Source organism: Phasianus colchicus, chromosome 30 (assembly GCF_987193195.1).
Source record: "Phasianus colchicus chromosome 30, bPhaCol1.hap1.1, whole genome shotgun sequence".
Classification (NCBI taxonomy): Eukaryota; Metazoa; Chordata; class Aves; order Galliformes; family Phasianidae; genus Phasianus; species Phasianus colchicus.
Genome location: NC_143465.1, coordinates 3056531 through 3074231, shown reverse-complemented (window position 1 = coordinate 3074231; position 17701 = coordinate 3056531). Strand labels below are relative to the sequence as shown.

General features: G+C 57.7%; 1 protein-coding gene across 2 annotated transcripts in view; it reads left to right on the top strand.

Moving 5' to 3' along the window:
• The window catches only part of INTS3 (integrator complex subunit 3), a 28471-nt gene that overhangs the window by 4504 nt on the left and 6266 nt on the right, over window positions 1-17701 (top strand). For both annotated transcript variants that reach the window (XM_090126894.1, XM_090126895.1), the window contains exons 4-21: window positions 2626-2739; window positions 2907-2991; window positions 4103-4169; window positions 6588-6732; window positions 7253-7382; window positions 9480-9577; window positions 9925-10116; window positions 10538-10625; window positions 10936-11015; window positions 12067-12158; window positions 12383-12489; window positions 13122-13241; window positions 14372-14501; window positions 15117-15171; window positions 15391-15494; window positions 15816-15860; window positions 16294-16413; window positions 16501-16654. In XM_090126894.1, the coding sequence (XP_089983020.1) occupies window positions 2626-2739; window positions 2907-2991; window positions 4103-4169; window positions 6588-6732; window positions 7253-7382; window positions 9480-9577; window positions 9925-10116; window positions 10538-10625; window positions 10936-11015; window positions 12067-12158; window positions 12383-12489; window positions 13122-13241; window positions 14372-14501; window positions 15117-15171; window positions 15391-15494; window positions 15816-15860; window positions 16294-16413; window positions 16501-16654 (1926 nt within the window). The remainder of the gene's footprint in view (window positions 1-2625; window positions 2740-2906; window positions 2992-4102; window positions 4170-6587; window positions 6733-7252; window positions 7383-9479; window positions 9578-9924; window positions 10117-10537; window positions 10626-10935; window positions 11016-12066; window positions 12159-12382; window positions 12490-13121; window positions 13242-14371; window positions 14502-15116; window positions 15172-15390; window positions 15495-15815; window positions 15861-16293; window positions 16414-16500; window positions 16655-17701) is intronic.

The window sequence follows — 17701 nt, the reverse complement described above, 5'->3', positions numbered from 1 at the left end:
GGGGCTCTGTGCAGCTGAGGGGGTCCTGGAGCCCTGCTGGAGGGGCTGTGTGTGGTGGGGGTACCCAGGGGTCCTGGTTTGGGTGCTTTGCAGTGACCAGGCACGGTGCAGGATTGAAGGGATTGAAGGCACTCGCTGTGTTGTGTTGTTAGGGATGCACAGCCCTGGGGCTGCGCTGGACTCAGGGTGGTGACTCATGCCCTATTCTCTTTTGATTTAATCACTGCTGTGAGGGCAGAGCTCTCCCCACTGAAGCAGCAGATCCAGATTAGCTCTGGCTGTCGTGGCATTGAGGTCCTTGTCCCAGAAATCGCATCTTAGAAGGAAATCACACCTCTCCTGGGAGCCTCGAGGCTCAGCTGCTGGCAGTGCTGGAGGAGGCTGGGTTGCTCCATCTCCTTCAAACCTTCCCAAATCTGTTGGCAGAGTCCCTGCTGCCCTCCAGCCCCGTTCTGCCTCGTGCTCTGACTGTGAGGTGTTGGCCATGTGAACCCCAAGGGGCTGAATTGGGACGCATCCTTCCTCCCAAGAAGCGTGGGAGCCCAAGAGCAGCTCTTATTGCTGAGCCATGGGATGGTTCCCCTCCTCCACGTGGAAGAAAATGTTCTTCTCTCCTCCAGGACGCAGTGGACCTCAGCTGGAAAGGAATCCTCAGAGCCCAGGAGCTGAGCGTGGGAGCGCAGGACTTGCAGGGCAGGTGCTTTGCTGTGCTGGCAGCGAGTCTGGCGAGCTGTGGCATTTAATCTGCCTGGCAATCACATTGCAAGGGGCCGAGTGGAGCCTCTGCAGTGCCTTCCCCTCTGTAATTTCCTTTGGCAAGGGGACAGGCAGCCCAGCTGCGTGTGACCAAGCTGGCAGGGGGACATACCTGCTGCCTGCAGCCATGGCAATGCGACGTGGCTGCTCCCACTGCCCTTGTCAGGTCAGATCCTGGGAGCACAGCGCTTTTCTCAGGGGATAATTGGGTCTGCCAGTCCACTGGGCTCTGCTGTCAGCTCTCAGTGTCGCCTGCTTGGTGTCCAGGCAGCATGGCCAGGGGCCAACGATGTTTTATTGCTAGATTTTGGGGGTGAATTTCTCCTTGCTTTGTTCCCCTGCTCGCAAAGAGGGGTTAACACTCACCTGGCTGATGGAGCATCTTGTAGGGTGTGTGAGAGAGCACTGAAATCAGTGCTGGATGGGCAGAGCAGGGGCTCAGCACAGCCCTGTGTGTCTGCAGGAACATTCCCACCTCTGTCCAGGAGCATCAGAGCCACACAGGTGGTGTGGAAGCAGCATTGCTGTGCACCGAGCGTAACCTCACCAGTAGGAATACCAAAAAAAAAAAAAAAAAAAAGGGTATTTGAGGTGGCTGTGTTGAACACGGGGGCACTTCTGTGCTTGCTGGTAGGGCACCTCTCTCCTTCTGTCCCATAGTGGCTCTTAAACCCTCTGCTGTAGGAGTGGAGCTGGAGCTGCCCCAGCAGAGCGCCATGGGGCGAAGCTGCAGCTCTCCCCACTGCCTTGAAACTCCAGCAGGGAGAGATTAGCTGTGCTAAACACATCCAGCTGTGAGCAGGGACACTTGACCGCCTTCAAATATCAAAGTGACAGCAGCTGATGTGTCAGGGCTGCCTCCTCTGCCTGGCATTTCTCCCTTTAATTAACGCTCGGTGCGGAGCCGCACTGCAGCCCGGCTCTGACATCTCCTCCTGCCCTGAGCTGGGGTCCTTTCCCTGCTCTGTGTCTGTCTTGTTTCCCACCTCCCTCATTTAAAGCTCACCTTCATCACTTATTCCTTCCTGTTAATTAAGCATCCCTGTGTGAGCAGCAGCTCCGATCTGCCCAGATTGGAGAGAAGGCGATGGGTTGCTCACAGCTTCAGCAACAACCAAAGAATTCAGGTTTCTTCCCCCATCCCTCAGTGCTGAGCCCTGAAGGTTTCCTCCAAACCTTTCCATGGATTATCACAATTATCCTCGTGCTGGGGGCTGCAGGGGGGGATCCAATTTGGTTTGGTTTGTTTGTTTGAAATCTGTTTAAACAGTGCCACATGAAACAGGGAGGGAGAAAACTGGAGTGCAGGAAACCTCATCAAAGGGATCTTCTGAGGCCTCATTAACTCCTCCAAAGGAGGATGTGGAGACCAGACCTCTGCTCTCTGGAATATCATGACATTTACCAGCACAAATTAACATTCGTGCAGAGCTACTTAGCAAATTACTTCCTAATCACCCTCCACCCCCTGCTGTCCTGACCAGAGGAGGAAGGGAGAGCCAGCACCTTTGCTCTCTGGCCTGGCTGCTGCTCGTGGTGGATGAACTGTTTGTTAATTGATCCTTCCTTGCGGACCCCAGTCTGCCTTTCCTCTCTGTTCTCAGTCCCTCCAGAGCTGCAGCTGGGATGGGGAGATGGTTGTGAGCCGCCCAGTGGTGTCTGCTCTGCAGTGGGCAGCCTTTGGCTCCTGTGCTGACTGCAGCCACCCTGACAGCTCTGCTGGCCCAGCCTCAGGATGTGGATTCAGGTCATCCCCTGGAGCCTGCCTGCCTTGTGTCCCTTCCCCGAGATGTTTTATTTGCCGTTATCTAATCAGGGTTTGATAAAAAGCATTGCGTGTTTTTCATTACGGCCTTTCCCCTGCTGCAGTGCTACCGGGACCTGGCCCTGGTGAGCAGAGATGGAATGAACATCGTCCTCAACAAGATCAACCAGATCCTCATGGAGAAGTACCTGAAGCTGCAGGATACCTGTCGCACCCAGGTGAGGGGGGCTGCCAACCTGGCAGAGAGTGAGGAGTGAGCATTGGAGCTGGGGGGGGTCGTGGGCCCACCTCAAGGGATGTGCTAAGGGGGGGAGGATGGCATTGCATCCACAGTGCTGTCGTGGGAGGGTCCACCCAACCCTCATTCCTTTCTGCTTCTGCCCAGCTGGTGTGGCTGCTGAGGGAGCTGGTGAAGAGCGGCGTGCTCGGCGCCGACGGCGTCTGCATGACCTTCATGAAGCAGATTGCAGGTGAGCTCAGCCACTCCAAACAATGGGGTTACGCATGCATGCCCTGCTCAGAGCAGCCAAGCACAGAGACGGAGCCCTGAGAGTCATTTGGTCCCGACATCCTCCACGAGGAGTGAGTCAGAGAGAGAGCCAGCAGCTTTCTGGCAAGAGCTGGAAGCTGCCAGGAAGCGCATTGGTTCCTGTTGCTGCCAGCTTTCACCTCGCCACGCTGCACGAGGGCACCGGGATCATCCTCAGTGCCTGCTGTGAGCCACGCGGGGTGGCACGAGCAAAATCAGCACTCAGAGGTGCAGGAGGGGTGACAGCCCCTGCAGGGAGCTGGGGTTGCCCGTGGGGCCCTGCTGTAAGCACTGTGCGCACACGCACGCCTTTCCGGCTTTGCAGGAACGGTGCCTCTTCCGTGTTCCCTGCTCAGCCCCACTGCTGACGTCCAGGCTGCAGGAATTTGTGTCCCACCATAAAACCTGACGCTGTGCTTTTCATTGCGGGGCTGGAAATTGCCATGTCTGCTCTTCAGGGGAGGAAGAAGGGGAGGGAGGGGACGGAGCCCTGAGCGCGAGCCAAGCCGCGCTGGCCTTGTTGTCGCAGTGCAAACAGAGCGTTCCACAAACTGCTGCTGAAGGCATCCCTTGTTTCCTTGCTCACACCTCCCCGTGCAGGGCCCCTTCTGACCTGGAAGGGTGCCACTGTCCCCTTCTTTATGATGCTTTAATTGTTGTGATCCCATTGTTTTGGCTGTGCTGTGCAGCTGGAGTTCCTCCGCTCCTCGTGTCACCGCAGCTCCGGGCATTGCCCCACTCGTGGCCTTTGCTGGGGCTGTCAGGCATTCCTTGCAGATGCTGTGTCCCTTCGTAAGCTCAGCAGCTGGGAATCTCATCGAATTTCACCCCTTTTTGGTTTCTTTGCCTTCCAGAAAAGAGAGTTGCCCATTCCTCATTCCATTTTGCAAAAGTGCAGTGGTAGCAAAGACCCCTCTGATCCCCTCCAGCAGCTGGTGTGCTGTGCTTGCAGCTCTGGGCGTGCAGGGCCAGGCAGAGCCCTGCCTTAGCTTTGACTGCAGGGCAGTTTGACCTAGCAGGCTTTGCTCTCCTGTAATCCTTTTCCTTTGCAGGGGGGGATGTGACAGCAAAGAACATCTGGCTGGCAGAGAACGTCCTGGAGATCCTGACAGAGCAGAGGTACCGGTGGGACGGGGCAGGTGGGAGTTTCCTGCTGTGCTGAGTGCAGGATGGCAGCACTGGGCCAACATCTGCAGTGATGCTGCAAACAGGAGCGTGCCAATGGGGTTTCCTTATGCAGAAGCCTTCTGCGTCCCCTCCCCGTGTCCCCAGCCGTGTCTCCAGGCTGTGGTTTGCATTTCTCTTGCTGTGGGATTGTCCTCAAGTCTTTCCATTAACCAGCCAACCTCAGGGGCTGCATTGCACAAGGGCTGAAGCTGCCCTGACAGTGCACGCGTGGCTCAGAGCTGATCCCAGGAATATTTTCCTCCCGAGCTTCCCCTGCCTGCGGGGGAGGTGTTCCTTTTGGGGGAGTAGGACAGAGTTAATTGCCCAAAAAGCTTCCTGTGTATAAACAGCTTCTGCCTCGCTGGGGCTGCAACTTCGATTTGTTGGGGGCAGGCCAGTTGGGAAGCATTGTCCTATGGGCTCAGCATTGTCCTGTGGGCATTGTCCTATGGGCTCAGCATTGTCCTTTGCTGGCAAAGCAGCCGCTAATTGGCGATAAGCTGCGGCCCCGACTGGGCAGTCCTTACTTTTAAATAGCTGACAGCTTTTCACCGAGGGCTGTCTGTAATAACAACGATTCTCTTATTGCTGTGGTGAACTATTGGGTGGTTAAAGCATTTATTTGGCCCTGGGAACAGCTGTGAGTGCCACCTACTGCCTCTGTGTGCTGGAGGCAGCACCGTGGAGAGGCTCTCGGAGAGGGAGAGACCCCCACTCTCTCCTGGGCTCGTCCCATTTCTGCTCTTCTTTAGCAGTTCTGCACATCCCCTGTGCTGAGCTCAGCTCCTCTGTCCCATCTGAGCCTCTCACCGTGCACTGCTGCCCACCTGCACTTGGCATGGAGCATCTCCACCCTGAGCACGGTGCAGCTCTTGCATTGCAAAGCAGCAGATGCAGCCATCCTGAGCACAGGAGGAGCAGCTCCTGCCACATCTGCCTTCAGCTCTGCAGGAGAGCTGAGGGAAATCCGAGCGTGGCTGCTGGAGGAGTTTGTCAGAGGAGCAGATGGGAGAGGAGAAGCTTTGGCTGCTGATGAAGGCGCTGCTGAGTGTCCGTGCGTGCGGTGCAGCGGCTCAGAAGCAGCACAAGGAGAGAGCTGAGGGTTGGGAAGGAGCCCGAGGTGCAACCTGCAGCTCTTTGCCGGGATTTCTGCACTTTGATTAGGAGGAGAACCGGGGCTTTAATTAAAGCCACACGGGTGAAGGTCTGATTCCACATTTGGAGCACTGAGTGCTTGCTTTAATTAAAACCAGGAGCAACAAAGCTGCCTCTCCGCAGCCCCACGGCGCTCGGCTGCTGATGGCAGCGCTTCCCCAGGGGCTGCGTTTTTCTGCCTCCAAATCAATGGGTCCTGGGGGTGTGGGCAGCCCCCCCCCCTGCTTTTGAACAATGTTTTTATTTATTTTCTGCACAGCTCGCAGTGGGAGAAGGGGAGTGCTGACCCCACGCCTCACCAGGATCCCTTAATTACTGCCGCATCCTCCCTGGACGTAACCTTTGCGCAGTGCCCAGCTCACTAATTAACAGCTGCCAGCACCCAGCTAAGAGCTTTCCCAGGTTCCCCCCGGTGATTTAGGGCTGCCGACCCGTTTGTCCCCCAGGCTGTGGCTCTTCAGGTGGCAGCAGCATTCGGGCAGGCTGTGATTTAGGGAGATGCCGAGGGCCATCAATCAGCGGAGGCAGCGCGCCGGCCTGGCCCGTTCCTGGCACCCGGCGCCAACAGCCAGGCTGACTGGGTCGGTTTTATGGACGGAGAGGATTTATTGTTGCAGGCAGATAAGGGAGAGCAGAGAAGGCGGCACACCCAGCGGGGCGGCTGAGAAACAAATCCAGCCCCAGCACCGCTCGGTGCCCTCCTGGGTGGAAAAGCAGAGCGGGGTGCGGGCTGTGCGCTGCTGGGCAGATCCCTCTGTGCAGATGGATCACCCTCCCTCTTGCAGTTCTCCCCACTGTCTGACCCCCAGGATGGCTCTTTCTCCCCATTCTACCCTTGTCCATCCAGCTGCGCTTTGCCTCCTGCCTTCTGGTTGCAGTTGGAGCAGCAGCACCTCCATGGGAGCACAAGGGGTCCAGCCGTGAGGGAAGACCCAGCGAGCCTTGCTGTGCTGATGGGCAAAGCTGCTCTCGTGGCAGGCTGTGCATTGAGACCACAGCTGTTTGCAGAGCTGCTCCCCGTGTTTGCTCGTGAGCTGGCTGTTATGAGTGCTCTGATTGCTGTGGCAGAGGCCCTGGGGATGCAAAGGGGACGATCAGAGCGTGGCCCTGCGCTGCTCCTCTCCTTCAGGCTCAGTTTCTTCTTATTGTGGTGTTTTCTAAGTTGTGGCTGAAAATGGAGTGGTTTGGTGTTTTGTTTTTGCACTTCCTTTGCAGGGAATGGGTACTGAAGAGCAGCATCCTGATAGCCATGGCTGTGTACACCTACCTGAGGCTCATCGTGGACCACCACGGCACGGCTCCGCTGCAGGCGCTGCGCCAGAAGGAGGTGGATTTCTGCATCTCCCTCCTCCGGGAACGGGTGAGCAGAGCAGGGCCCTCCACGTGCACACTGCATTCCTCCAGCAGCTCTGGTGGAGGCTGTGCTGCTGCCTTTGGGTCCCCCCAGCACGCAGGCAGCTCGTGCTTCATCCCCCCCAAGGCTGTGCTCCCGCTTTGTGTCCTCACCCCATCCTTTGCCACGGTGCTGCCCACCCTCCCTTCCTCCCTCCGGGTTGTGAGGGACCGATGTCACAACCCCCAGCTTCGGAGACTGGCTGAGATCCTGGAGAGAAAATGTCAGATTTATGGGCTGATTGTTTGCTTTACAAGAGAGGGAACATTTTAAAATAGCTGCTGACCTTCCCGCCTGTCAGCCCGCCTCTCCCAACCTGCGGGCTTCAAAGAGGGGCACTGTGCCAGGGGTAGGGGTGGACATTTGTGCACAGGATGAATCATCTGCCACCAGCCTCAGCCTGAAGGACTGCGTGTTCCTCTCCACCCCCCTCCACATCAGGTGAGCACTCGATGTGATGTTTTTCCTCTCCTTTCCTCCCCCCCAGTTCATGGACTGCTTTATGATCGGCCGTGACCTCGTGCGGCTCCTGCAGAACGTGGCCAGGATCCCTGAGTTTGAGCAGCTCTGGAAGGACATCATCCACAACCCACAGGTGCTCAGCACGCAGTTCACAGGTGGGTAGGGCTGTGCCTTGGGGGCTGAGCCCATCCTGCCCCACTGATTCTGCCCCGCTGCGGCCCTGCTGGCCCCAAAGCTGGGGCTGCTGTCAGGCACAGCACCCTGGGTGTGCAGAGAGCTGTAATGACGCCGTGTGCTTCCACCTCTGGTAGTGCTGAGGCCCACGTGGCTGCTTGCAGAGCCCATCTCATTGCTAAGGGGAAGGAGGTTCCCCCAGGGCTGGCTACTGGGGCTGAGCAACAGCTGCTCTGCTCTCCCACCACCACCTCTGGCACTGGGCAGCTTCTGCCACTGTCTTAAATGCTGCAGAAGCCTCCTAAAAGGCGTTTGGGTTTCAAACCATGCTGAAAAGCAGACAATTCAGAGAGCCGAGCAGACAGACCATGAGAACACAGCCTGTCTGCGACAGCAGTCGTGGGATCGCATCGCTGAACACTTCAGTTTGTGTTTCTGTGAGCTGCTTTATAAGCTGAGATGAGCAGGAACACAAAGATAGGTGATATCCGAGTTTCTCTCCAACACGAGCCCCAAGGAATCTCAGTAGCACTGAAGCACAAACCCAGGGGTGCAGCAGTTGACTCTTTCTGAATGGGATTCCATTCATCTCAGCAGCTTTCCACCAAACGCTCAGCTGCGATGCGCTCTGCGCTGTCTGGGTTAGGCTGGATGTGGCAGAGTGTTTTATTTATGGGTCTTATTGCTATGAATTATTAACTTCTCTCGGGGCTGTCACATCATTATCTGTCTGCAGTGAGCCCTCAGATGCAGGGCTTTAAAGTGTTCCCCCCCCACCCCCAGCGCCTGCTCTGCTCTCTGGGGCTGCATTAATGCCACGTTAAAGACCACAGATTGTGCCCAGGGGAAGGGGCAGCATGTCTGCTGATTAAATGCTCCTCAGCGCAGCTCTTTGGCTGCTCTTCCATCTCCACAATCTCTCCTGTCGGTTCTCATTGACTGCCATGCTGGCTGGAGGCTGCAGGGACAGCATTCCCCTTTTTGGGGTCTCAGGGGGGCTTGCAGGGGCTCAGCCCCACTGGTGGCTTTTCTCACCTCTGGATCTTCGCAGCAGCTCGCGTGTGTTGTGGGGCACCTTATGGGCATCCCTGCTGCTTTGTGCCCCTTCCCACATCAGCAGGGGCAACCAATGGCTCCCTGGTTTGCTGCACTTGGAGCCCAGTGGCCCCACAGAACGATATTGAATGGGGGCTGACATCAGTGCCCCCAGCTCCTTCCCTCCCTGCTGTGGCTTTTGCCCTTATTCCCTTGGTCCCACAGTTTGTATTTGCCTCCTATTTGCCTGGCAGCACACAGAGCTGACCCGAGGAGCTGTTATGCAGCGAGGTGTTCTGCAGCTCTTCTCCCTTTCCCCCAAGCTCTGCTGCACGCTGCAGTTCCCCCCTGCAGCCCTGCAGGGTGAACTCTGAGCAGGCTGAGCGCTGCACAGCTCCGGCGCCCGCCTGTCTGCATGGAGCAGCATGCTGTAAATCCTTCAGGTCCCATCCAGCAGCAGCACAGCCTCCACTCAAGCCATAAATTTCTCCTCTTGCAGCTGTTTGGGAACGAAAGCGGCTTTTGCAATCTCCCCTCCTGCTTCCCCTGCCTGTTCCATGCACGTGAGGCTTTTTATACATCTGAGCGTTGCAGCAGGGTGCCTTCGCACCGAGGGTTGGTGCTGCAGAGCCTGGAGGATCCCGTGATTCTGTGAGTCCTCCAGCCCTGCTGCTGAGTGCTGCACCTGAAGCCCTGGGAGGAGCAGCAGGGATCAGCCGGGGGCATCGCCGTGCTGCCTCCCTATGGGTCAGATGGGGAATGCTCCGTGTTGAGGCTCAGTGTCTGCATTCCTTCATCCCTCCTCCAGATCCCGTTCTGCTGTGCTGCACATCCCCCACCCCCCTCCTTCCACGCTGCTGCTCTCTGACAAAGCTTTCTCTGGACAAGGGTTGTTCCAGCAGGGCCATTCCCAGCCAAAATCATGCTCTCTCTCCAGTCCCAGTGCCTTCAGCATTGAAGAAGGAAGCGCTCCGAGCTGCCCTCCCCCTGGGTGCATCCCTGCTGGGTCTGTGCAGCCCATAACCCCATCCGTCTCCCTGCAGGTGTCCTACAGCTCCTCCAGTCCAGGACCTCGCGCAAATTCCTGGCGTGCCGCCTCACCCCCGACATGGAGACCAAACTGCTCTTCATGACCTCCAGGGTGAGCAGAGCCCTCACCCACCCCCCCTGGGGACGGAGGGCACCGCCAGCAGGGCCGGGTGCTGATGCAGGGTGGGCTGCAGGGAGCTCTGCTCCAGCCTGGCTGCTTTCCAAGGCCGAAAGGCTGCTCTGCGGTGGGTTATCAGAGCTCTGACAGCAGCAGTGCTGTGCGAGAGGCCCAGGAGCTGCTCAGTGACAGCACGGAGCTCTTATCTGTGCTTACAGCCGTGCAGATCCACCCCGTCTGCTCCCCCCTGGCCAGGCTGGGTGCTGCTGCAGGGCGGGTGGTCCTGAGCGGGGCTTTAAGCATCCCTTGAGCAAAACCCTTTTTTTTTTTTTGCCCTTCAGGTGCGGTTCGGGCAGCAGAAGCGGTACCAGGACTGGTTCCAGAGGCAATACCTGTCCACCCCTGACAGCCAATCCCTGCGCTGCGACCTCATCCGTTACATCTGTGGGGTGGTGCACCCATCCAACGAGGTGCTCAGCTCCGACATCCTGCCTCGCTGGGCCATCATCGGGTGGCTGCTCACCACCTGCACGGTGAGTTCTGACAGCCCTCGCTGCTCCCACTGCCCCCACAGCCCCTGTGATCCCCAAAGTCTGGTGAGCTGAGAGCTGCGTGGGATCCCTTCCCTGCACTGGGGGTGACCTCCTGCTGCTCTGAGTTCTGGGGTCAGGAGCTGCGGAGCAGTGATGACATCGGGCTGTTGCGTGCTCTGCATTCCAGCTTTGGCTCTGCCACATGTTAGATCCTTTGGGATCAGCTTTCCCAGCTTCACCTTCCATCTCATCACGCCCTTTGCTTTTGCTTTACGTGCTTGGATGCCTCTAAGGTCTGTGCAGGAGCACGGCAGGAGGCCCCTTCACTTCTGCTCTGGAGCAGTTTTGCTCAGGAATTTTCCCACCTGATCTCAAAGCTCCCCCATGAATCAAATCTTTGTTTGTTTTTTTCCTTCTCCAGTCCAACGTTGCTGCTTCGAATGCCAAACTGGCTCTGTTCTATGATTGGCTCTTCTTCAACCCTGAGAAGGACAGCATCATGAATATAGGTACCATGGGGGTTGGAAGAGGGGGTGATGGCTTTTGGAGCTGGCAGAGGCAGAGGGATCGGGTGGGGAAGGCCCAACACATCATCTCCAGAGAGCATCAGTCTCCTTCTGTGGGTTCTCCAGCCATGGGGGGTTGCTGTGACGGCCCACTGGGGTCAGCAGGAGCCCAGTTTGGCTGCCTGAAGTCTGGTTGTTATTTAGGAGCTGGATGAGAGCTGCGAGGAGCCAGAAGTACCCTTATAGGGCAGCAGGAGGGGCTGTGGGCATCTCTGGGGCTCTCAGCACTGTGCTCCCTGCTTTCTCCCACCAGAGCCTGCCATTCTTGTGATGCATCACTCCATGAAGCCTCACCCTGCCATCACCGCCACGCTGCTGGATTTCATGTGCCGGGTGAGCTGCTCCCTCCGTGCAGCTTCTTTTAGGGGCTGCAGCCACATCCCCTCCCCACACTCTGCTGGGCGCCATCCCCAGAGCTGCACAGCCTCACCCTGCAGGCACCACCAGTGCAGCACAAAGAAAGCAGCCACCGACCAACACGGCTGCTAGTCCAGGGCTGCTTCTGGAGCACCAAGTTTGGGCCCACGTGTCCTTCATTAGTGGGAATGCCACTGTGGGAACACATGCAAAACTTCCCAAGTCTGCAAATCGACCCTTCCAGAAAGGATGAGAATTAGGAAAAAGGCTTCTGAATTGTTCCCCTGTAGCAGTACCAAACGCAGTGTTTGGCCCAGCGTCGTCCCCCGGGGGTAAACACAATCTGGATTCGATGTTCCCCAGCCCAAGCCGTCCTTTCATCCTCCCTTTGTCCTTGGGCAGGGTGTGGGGCTGTGCCCCCAGGGCTGGTTCTGGTCGTTGGGTCCCAGGGAGAGCTGCTGGGCTTCTTGGAAGCAGAATCCCAGAGCTGCGCGTGTCCAACAGCAGCAGCTGACTCAGGATCTGGGTGGAAGGTTCCTGGGCTGAGCCTCATTTCAGGGAGTTGTTTTCTTTCCTCCACAAGCAGAGAGCTGCGTGTGGATGGAGCAGAATGTTGCCCAAGCTCCCATCTCTTATTCCCCCTCTCCTGCAGCTGCTTGGAGCACAGCTCTGCCTCCAGGGCCCTTTGCAGCCCCCAGGGCAGCACTCATGTGGTTTTCTCACCCCTGGGAGATGTGGGGCAGGGAACCAAGCATGGGCTGCTCCTTCTCCTGAGATGCTGCACTCAGCTCTCCCACCCCTCTCAGCCAAGAGCAGCTCGTGGCATCACAGAGCACTTGGGGTTGGAAGACACCTTTAAAAGCCATCTCATGCGGCTCCCCTGCAGCAAACGGGCGCTCCCAGCTCCACTGGGTGCTCAGAGCCCATCCAGCCCAACCTTGGGCAGCCACAGCCTCTCTGGGCAGCCACAGCTGGAGCTGGCTGTGTCCAGGAAGGCACTGATGCCATCGTGTTCTCTCCCTTTCAGATCATTCCCAACTTCTACCCCCCGCTGGAAGCTCACGTTCGGCAGGGGGTCTTCAACTCCCTCACCCACATCGTGGAGAAGCGCGTCCTCGCGTAAGGCATCGCTGGGTTCTGCTGCATGGGCAGAGCTGCTGTGCACCAACCTCCCCGGCTCTGCTCTTAGCAAACCTGATGGGACCAGGAGGGCGAAGCCCAGGGCTGCCAGGGATTTTTGGGGGATGGTGCTGGAGGCTCTGGTGGGCCTTGCCATGGGGCTTCAGCTCTGCAGGGAAGCAGGAGCTGCATCTCGGTTCTTTTTCATCCCCTTCCTTCCACAGCCACCTGGCCCCTCTCTTTGACAACCCCAAGCTGGACAAGGAGCTCCGAGCCATGCTGAGGGAGAAGTTCCCAGAGTTCTGCAGCTCCCCCTCGCCCCCCATTGAAGGTAATGAGGGGTAGGGAGCAGGGGGGGCTGCAACAGTGCTGACCCAGAGCACGGCTCTGGGAGGTCAGAGTGGGGCTCCAGGGAGAGCTTTGTGTGCCCAAATGCCCATGAGCTGCCCTCATCTCAGCCTTGTAGCGTGCTAAAGGCACACACTGCCTTGTCCTCCCTCTGCTCCGCAGGAGGTGCTTACCCTTCTGTCTCTGTATGCTCATTGATTAGCCTTAATTAGGTTCAACAAAGAGCGAGCATTTCTAACCTGTATTTAACTGGAGAGAGTGCTGCTGCTTTGCCAGCTCTGCCAAAGGAGGGTGCCTGTAGCCTGTCTGCTTTCCCCACAGCATCAGCTGCCGCAGCAGAACCCACCCCCCCAGCAGCCCCACGTGGTGCTGAGCTGCTCCATGCAGCCCTGCAGCACATGGGGATGGCTGCATGGAGCTGCACGAGGTCCCATCCCCAGGATGAGCTGCGCAGGGTGCATTACCCACCCTGAACCTCTCTGCCCTTTGCAGAGCTCCTCAGCTCCCAGCCCTATGCAGCATCCTTTGGCAGAGCCTGTCCTGCCCTGCGGCTGTGCCGGGAGCCATCCGTCCCATCCTTTCTCTGCTCTCACTCCTTTGCCTTTGTACCCACAGTCAAAATTGAGGAGCCCGTTTCCATGGAGATGGACAATCACATGTCAGACAAAGATGACAGTTGCTATGACAACGCCGAGGCTGCGTTCAGTGATGATGAAGAGGACCTGAACAGCAAAGGTGAGCAGCAGTGCTGGAAGAGCCCCAGGCAGCATCCGTGAGCACCACCTCCCGCACAACAACTTTCCCATCAGCAGTGGAAATTCCTGTGCTCCAAGCAGACCTGGATCTCAAAAACCAGATTTCCTTTTGCAAGAGGTGCTCAGCCCTGGGCTCTGCTGCATGCTGGTCTCTGCAGGGCTGACACAGCTCTGCACTCAAAGGAAAGTTGTTGGCCTCATCTGCTTGCATGGTGCTCTGCCCCACGGCTCAGCACCAGCCATCGTAGCTCTCTCCACTCCACAGCCCCCTCTGGATGCCTTTCTGCTCCAGCACCCCGCTGTGTGTGATAGCAGTCTGTGCTGTGGGTTCTTTGGGAACAGGCTGTCCCTGTTCTCAGGCAGCTGCTGAGGCTCAGTCTTCTCATTGCTCGGCCACACGGTTTTCATTACGCTCATTGGAGGCCTCTGTGAGCCCCTCTCAAAGCCGTGGGGCTGAGCAGGGTGCACAGGGCTGGGATCCTTCTGCTGGCTCCCTGGGGCTGGAGGAGGCATCACCAGCGGGTCCTGAATCCTGGTAGTCAGGCTCTGGGGGCTTCTGCTGCTCCTGTAGGCAGTGGGCAGGGAGCACAGCCCCAGGATGTGGGATGTGGCACCGTGTGCAGTTGTTGGGGCTCAGGGTCAGAAGCCACGTGCAGACACTTCTGCAAAGGGGATCCCATCGTTTCCCCATCCCATCATCACAGCTCCCTGGCTTCTGCGTTGGCCCCAGCCCTCCTGGGCTGCGCTGCAGTTGGTTCCTATGACCCAGAATGAGATGGATGGGTCAGGGCATGGGGAAGTCCTGAGTGCAGGCAGTGAGCAAGCTGTGTGTGTGTGTGTGTGTGCACACGTGTGTGTGTGCACCTGGCACAGCATCGCTTCTGGGAGCTGTGCTGAATGGGAGCACAGCTCTGTGCACCCCTATGCCTGCATCCCGTGCTGCCTTCCTGAGCTCAGACACCTCCCAGGGGGGAGGCAGAGAGGCTGCACCCTGCACTGGGAAACCCCTCATGTCCCACAGCACGGCCCTGCACGGCCCCACAGCACAATGGGGTTGGCCCTGGGTGCCCCTGGCTGCAGGCAATCCCAGGGATGCTTCCTTCGTTGCAGGGAAGAAAAGGGAGTTCAGGTTTCATCCGATCAAAGAAACCATTGTGGAGGAACCTGTGGACATCACGCCGTTCCTGGACCAGCTGGATGAGTCTCTGAAGGATAAAGTTCTGCAGCTGCAGAAGGGGAGGTTGGTTTGTGGTGTTCCACGTTGGTGTCTTTGGGGCAGCAGCGCTCCAGACCTTACAGTGCTGAAATGCAGCCCTGCTTGCTCCTCTCGGAGCCAACACAGCCCTGCAGGCTCAGACCTGGGCACAGCAGCTGCTTCTCTGCATCAGTGCTGGGAAGGCAGAAAGCTTTGGGCTGCATCCTTCTGTGCTGGTGGCAGTGGGGGCTGTGAGTGCATCCCTGCATGGGCTGGACTATTCCACATATCTGCACGTTCCCCATCTCTGCTCTGAGCATCCTTGGAATTAACACCACCTAAGGAAGGCTCTGTCAGCAGCTCTTGCTTCTCAGTCCTTGGCTTAGCAGGCTGCTTTAACCTAATTTATGGCTTTAAGCGCATTTAATCTGATGCTTTCAGTCATTCCATTTGTTTGGTTTGCTTGGCGCATTTTGTAAGTAGGTGAACTTCCCCAGGTCTCGATCTCTGCGTTCTGTGCTTTGGAGCTGTGCCTTCCTGGCACCAAAACAGGGCCTGGGGGCTCCCAAGCAGAGCCAGCTCAGCACAAAGCCCCCTCGTCCTGCACTCTCACAGTATCTTCCTTTCTAACTTGGATTTCCTCTTGTTTTTCTGCTCCAGCGATACGGAAGCTCAGTGTGAGGTCATGCAGGAAATCGTGGATCAAGTCCTGGAGGTAAAGGGCTCCGTGTTGGCCCTCTGCAGGGCTGAGCTCAGTGGGTTGCAGCTGCGGGGGGTGGCAGGGTTGCACAGGAGGTGGGGGGCCCTGCTGCTGCTCAGCCCTGCAGCATTTGCTGCTCCTGAGCAGCTCGGGGTCGTTCCCAGCAGTGCTGCTGCGTCCCCACGCAGGGTGTGAGCATCCCTCCCTCCTCATCCCTTCCTTTCTCCCCACCAGGAGGACTTTGACTCCGAGCAGCTATCGGTGCTTGCCTCCTGCCTCCAGGAGCTGTTTAAGGCTCACTTCCGCGGGGAGGTTTTGCCAGAAGAGATCACAGAGGAGTAAGGGTTTATTTCTCTCTGTTTCATCCTTTCACCCCAGGGCTTTTCCCAGTAAAACTTCCTCCGTTTGCAGAAGGCTGTGCTTGAAAGCAGCAGCTCTGCAGGGTTCACCAGCAGTCAGCACGGAGCACAGCTCATGGAGCACAGCGCCCACGGTGCCAGAGCTCCCTTCAGGCTGCCCAGCCTGGGCTCTCAGTGCCACGCTCACAAACCAGCACTGCTTCCCTCCCCACTGACTGTTATTGGGGCTGACCCCCGGGGTTCCACAGCTCTGCCCCTGTTTGGGCACCACGGGGCTCTGAGCGCTGCGTTTGTCCGCAGGTCTCTGGAGGAGTCGGTGGGGAAGCCACTCTACCTCATATTTAGGTTGGTCTGCTCTGAGGTGGCCCAGGCAGGGCTTTCTTGTGTCCCATTCCCACTGTGTGTCCCGCCCCAGTATCCTGACCCCAGTGTGTGTTGCGTCCCCAGTATCCCCATTCCCATCCCCAGTGTGTTCCCATCCCCAGTAACCCCAATATCCCACCCCCAGTGTGTGTCCCATCCCCAGTAACCCCATATCCCATCCCCAGTGAGTGCCCCATCCCCTATATTCTGTCCTCAGTGTGTGTCCCACCCCCAGTATCCCCAGTGTCCTATCCCCAGCATCCCATCCTCAGTGTGTCCCATCCCCAGTATCCCCATATCCTGTCCCCAGTGTGTGTCCCACCCCCAATGTCCCATTCCCAGTGTGTGTCCCATCCCCAATATCCCACCCCCCCCGATATCCCATCCTACACACAACCACCATCCCCCCCCCCAGGAACCTGTGCCAGATGCAGGAGGATAACAGCGGCTTCTCCCTGCTGCTGGATCTCCTCTCGGAGCTCTACCAGAAGCAGCCCAAGATCGGGTACCACCTCCTCTATTACCTAAAAGCCAGGTAGGCAGCGGGGCTTTGGGGAGACCCCACTCAGCCCCCCACGCCTCCCCACTCACCCAACTCTCCCCCCACCCCCCTTTTCCCCAGCAAAGCAGCAGCAGGGAAGATGAACCTTTACGAGTCCTTCGCTCAGGCCACGCAGCTGGGGGACCTGCACACGTGTCTGATGATGGACATGAAGGCCTGCCAGGAGGACGACGTGCGGCTGCTCTGCTACCTCACCCCATCCATCTACACAGAGGTGGGGCGGGCGCCGGCCTGCTGGGGGGGTGGGGATGGGGGTTGTGGGGTTGCTTTGCTTCTGAGGCCCCATACGGCCCCATATGGTCCCATATGGCTGCATTGAGACCAGAGGTCATCCATCACTCTGCCCCATACAGCCCCATACAACTGCACTGAGACTAATGCTCATCCTTCACCTTGACCCAGGGCTGTATGGGGTCAATATGGGGCCATACAGGGCTTTGTGGGGCTGTATGGGGTCAATATGGGGCCATACAGTGCTTTGTGGGGCTGCAGGGGGAAGGGTGGTAGATGAGCATTTGTCTCACTGCAGCTGTATGGAACTGTGTGGGACCTTATGGGGCTGTATGGGGCCATATGGGTCAGGGGGATGGATGAGCACTAAACCCAGTGGCTGCACTGACACCAATGGTCATCCATCTCTCTGCCCCATATGGCCCTATAGAGCCCCATAAGGTCCCATATGGCTGCGTTGAGACCAATGGTCCCTGCCCCATATGGCCCTACAGAGCCCCTTAAGGTCCCATATGGCTGCATTGAGACCTGTGGTCATCCATCTCCCTGCCCCATATGGCCCTATAGAGCCCCATAGGGTACCACACAGCCCCATATGACTGCATTGAGACCAGTGCTCATCCATCACCCTGACCCATACGGCCCCATAAGGTCCCACACAGTTCCATACAGCTGCAGTGAGACAAATGTTCATCTATCACCCTGCCCCATACCGCCCCACAAAGCCCTGTATGGCCCCTATTGACCCCATACGGTTGCATTGAGACCTCACCCTCACCCATACAGCCCTGTATGGCCCCATGCAGCCCCATATAGCCCTGTCTAGCCCTATATGGCCCCATACAGCCCCATATAGTTGCATTGAAACCAATGCTTATCCATCACCCCACCTCACACAGCCCCATGCAGCCCCATATAGCCCTGTCTAGCCCTATATGGCCCCATACAGCCCCATATAGTTGCATTGAAACCAATGCTTATCCATCACCCCATCCCACACAGCCCCATATAGCCCTGTCTAGCCCTATAT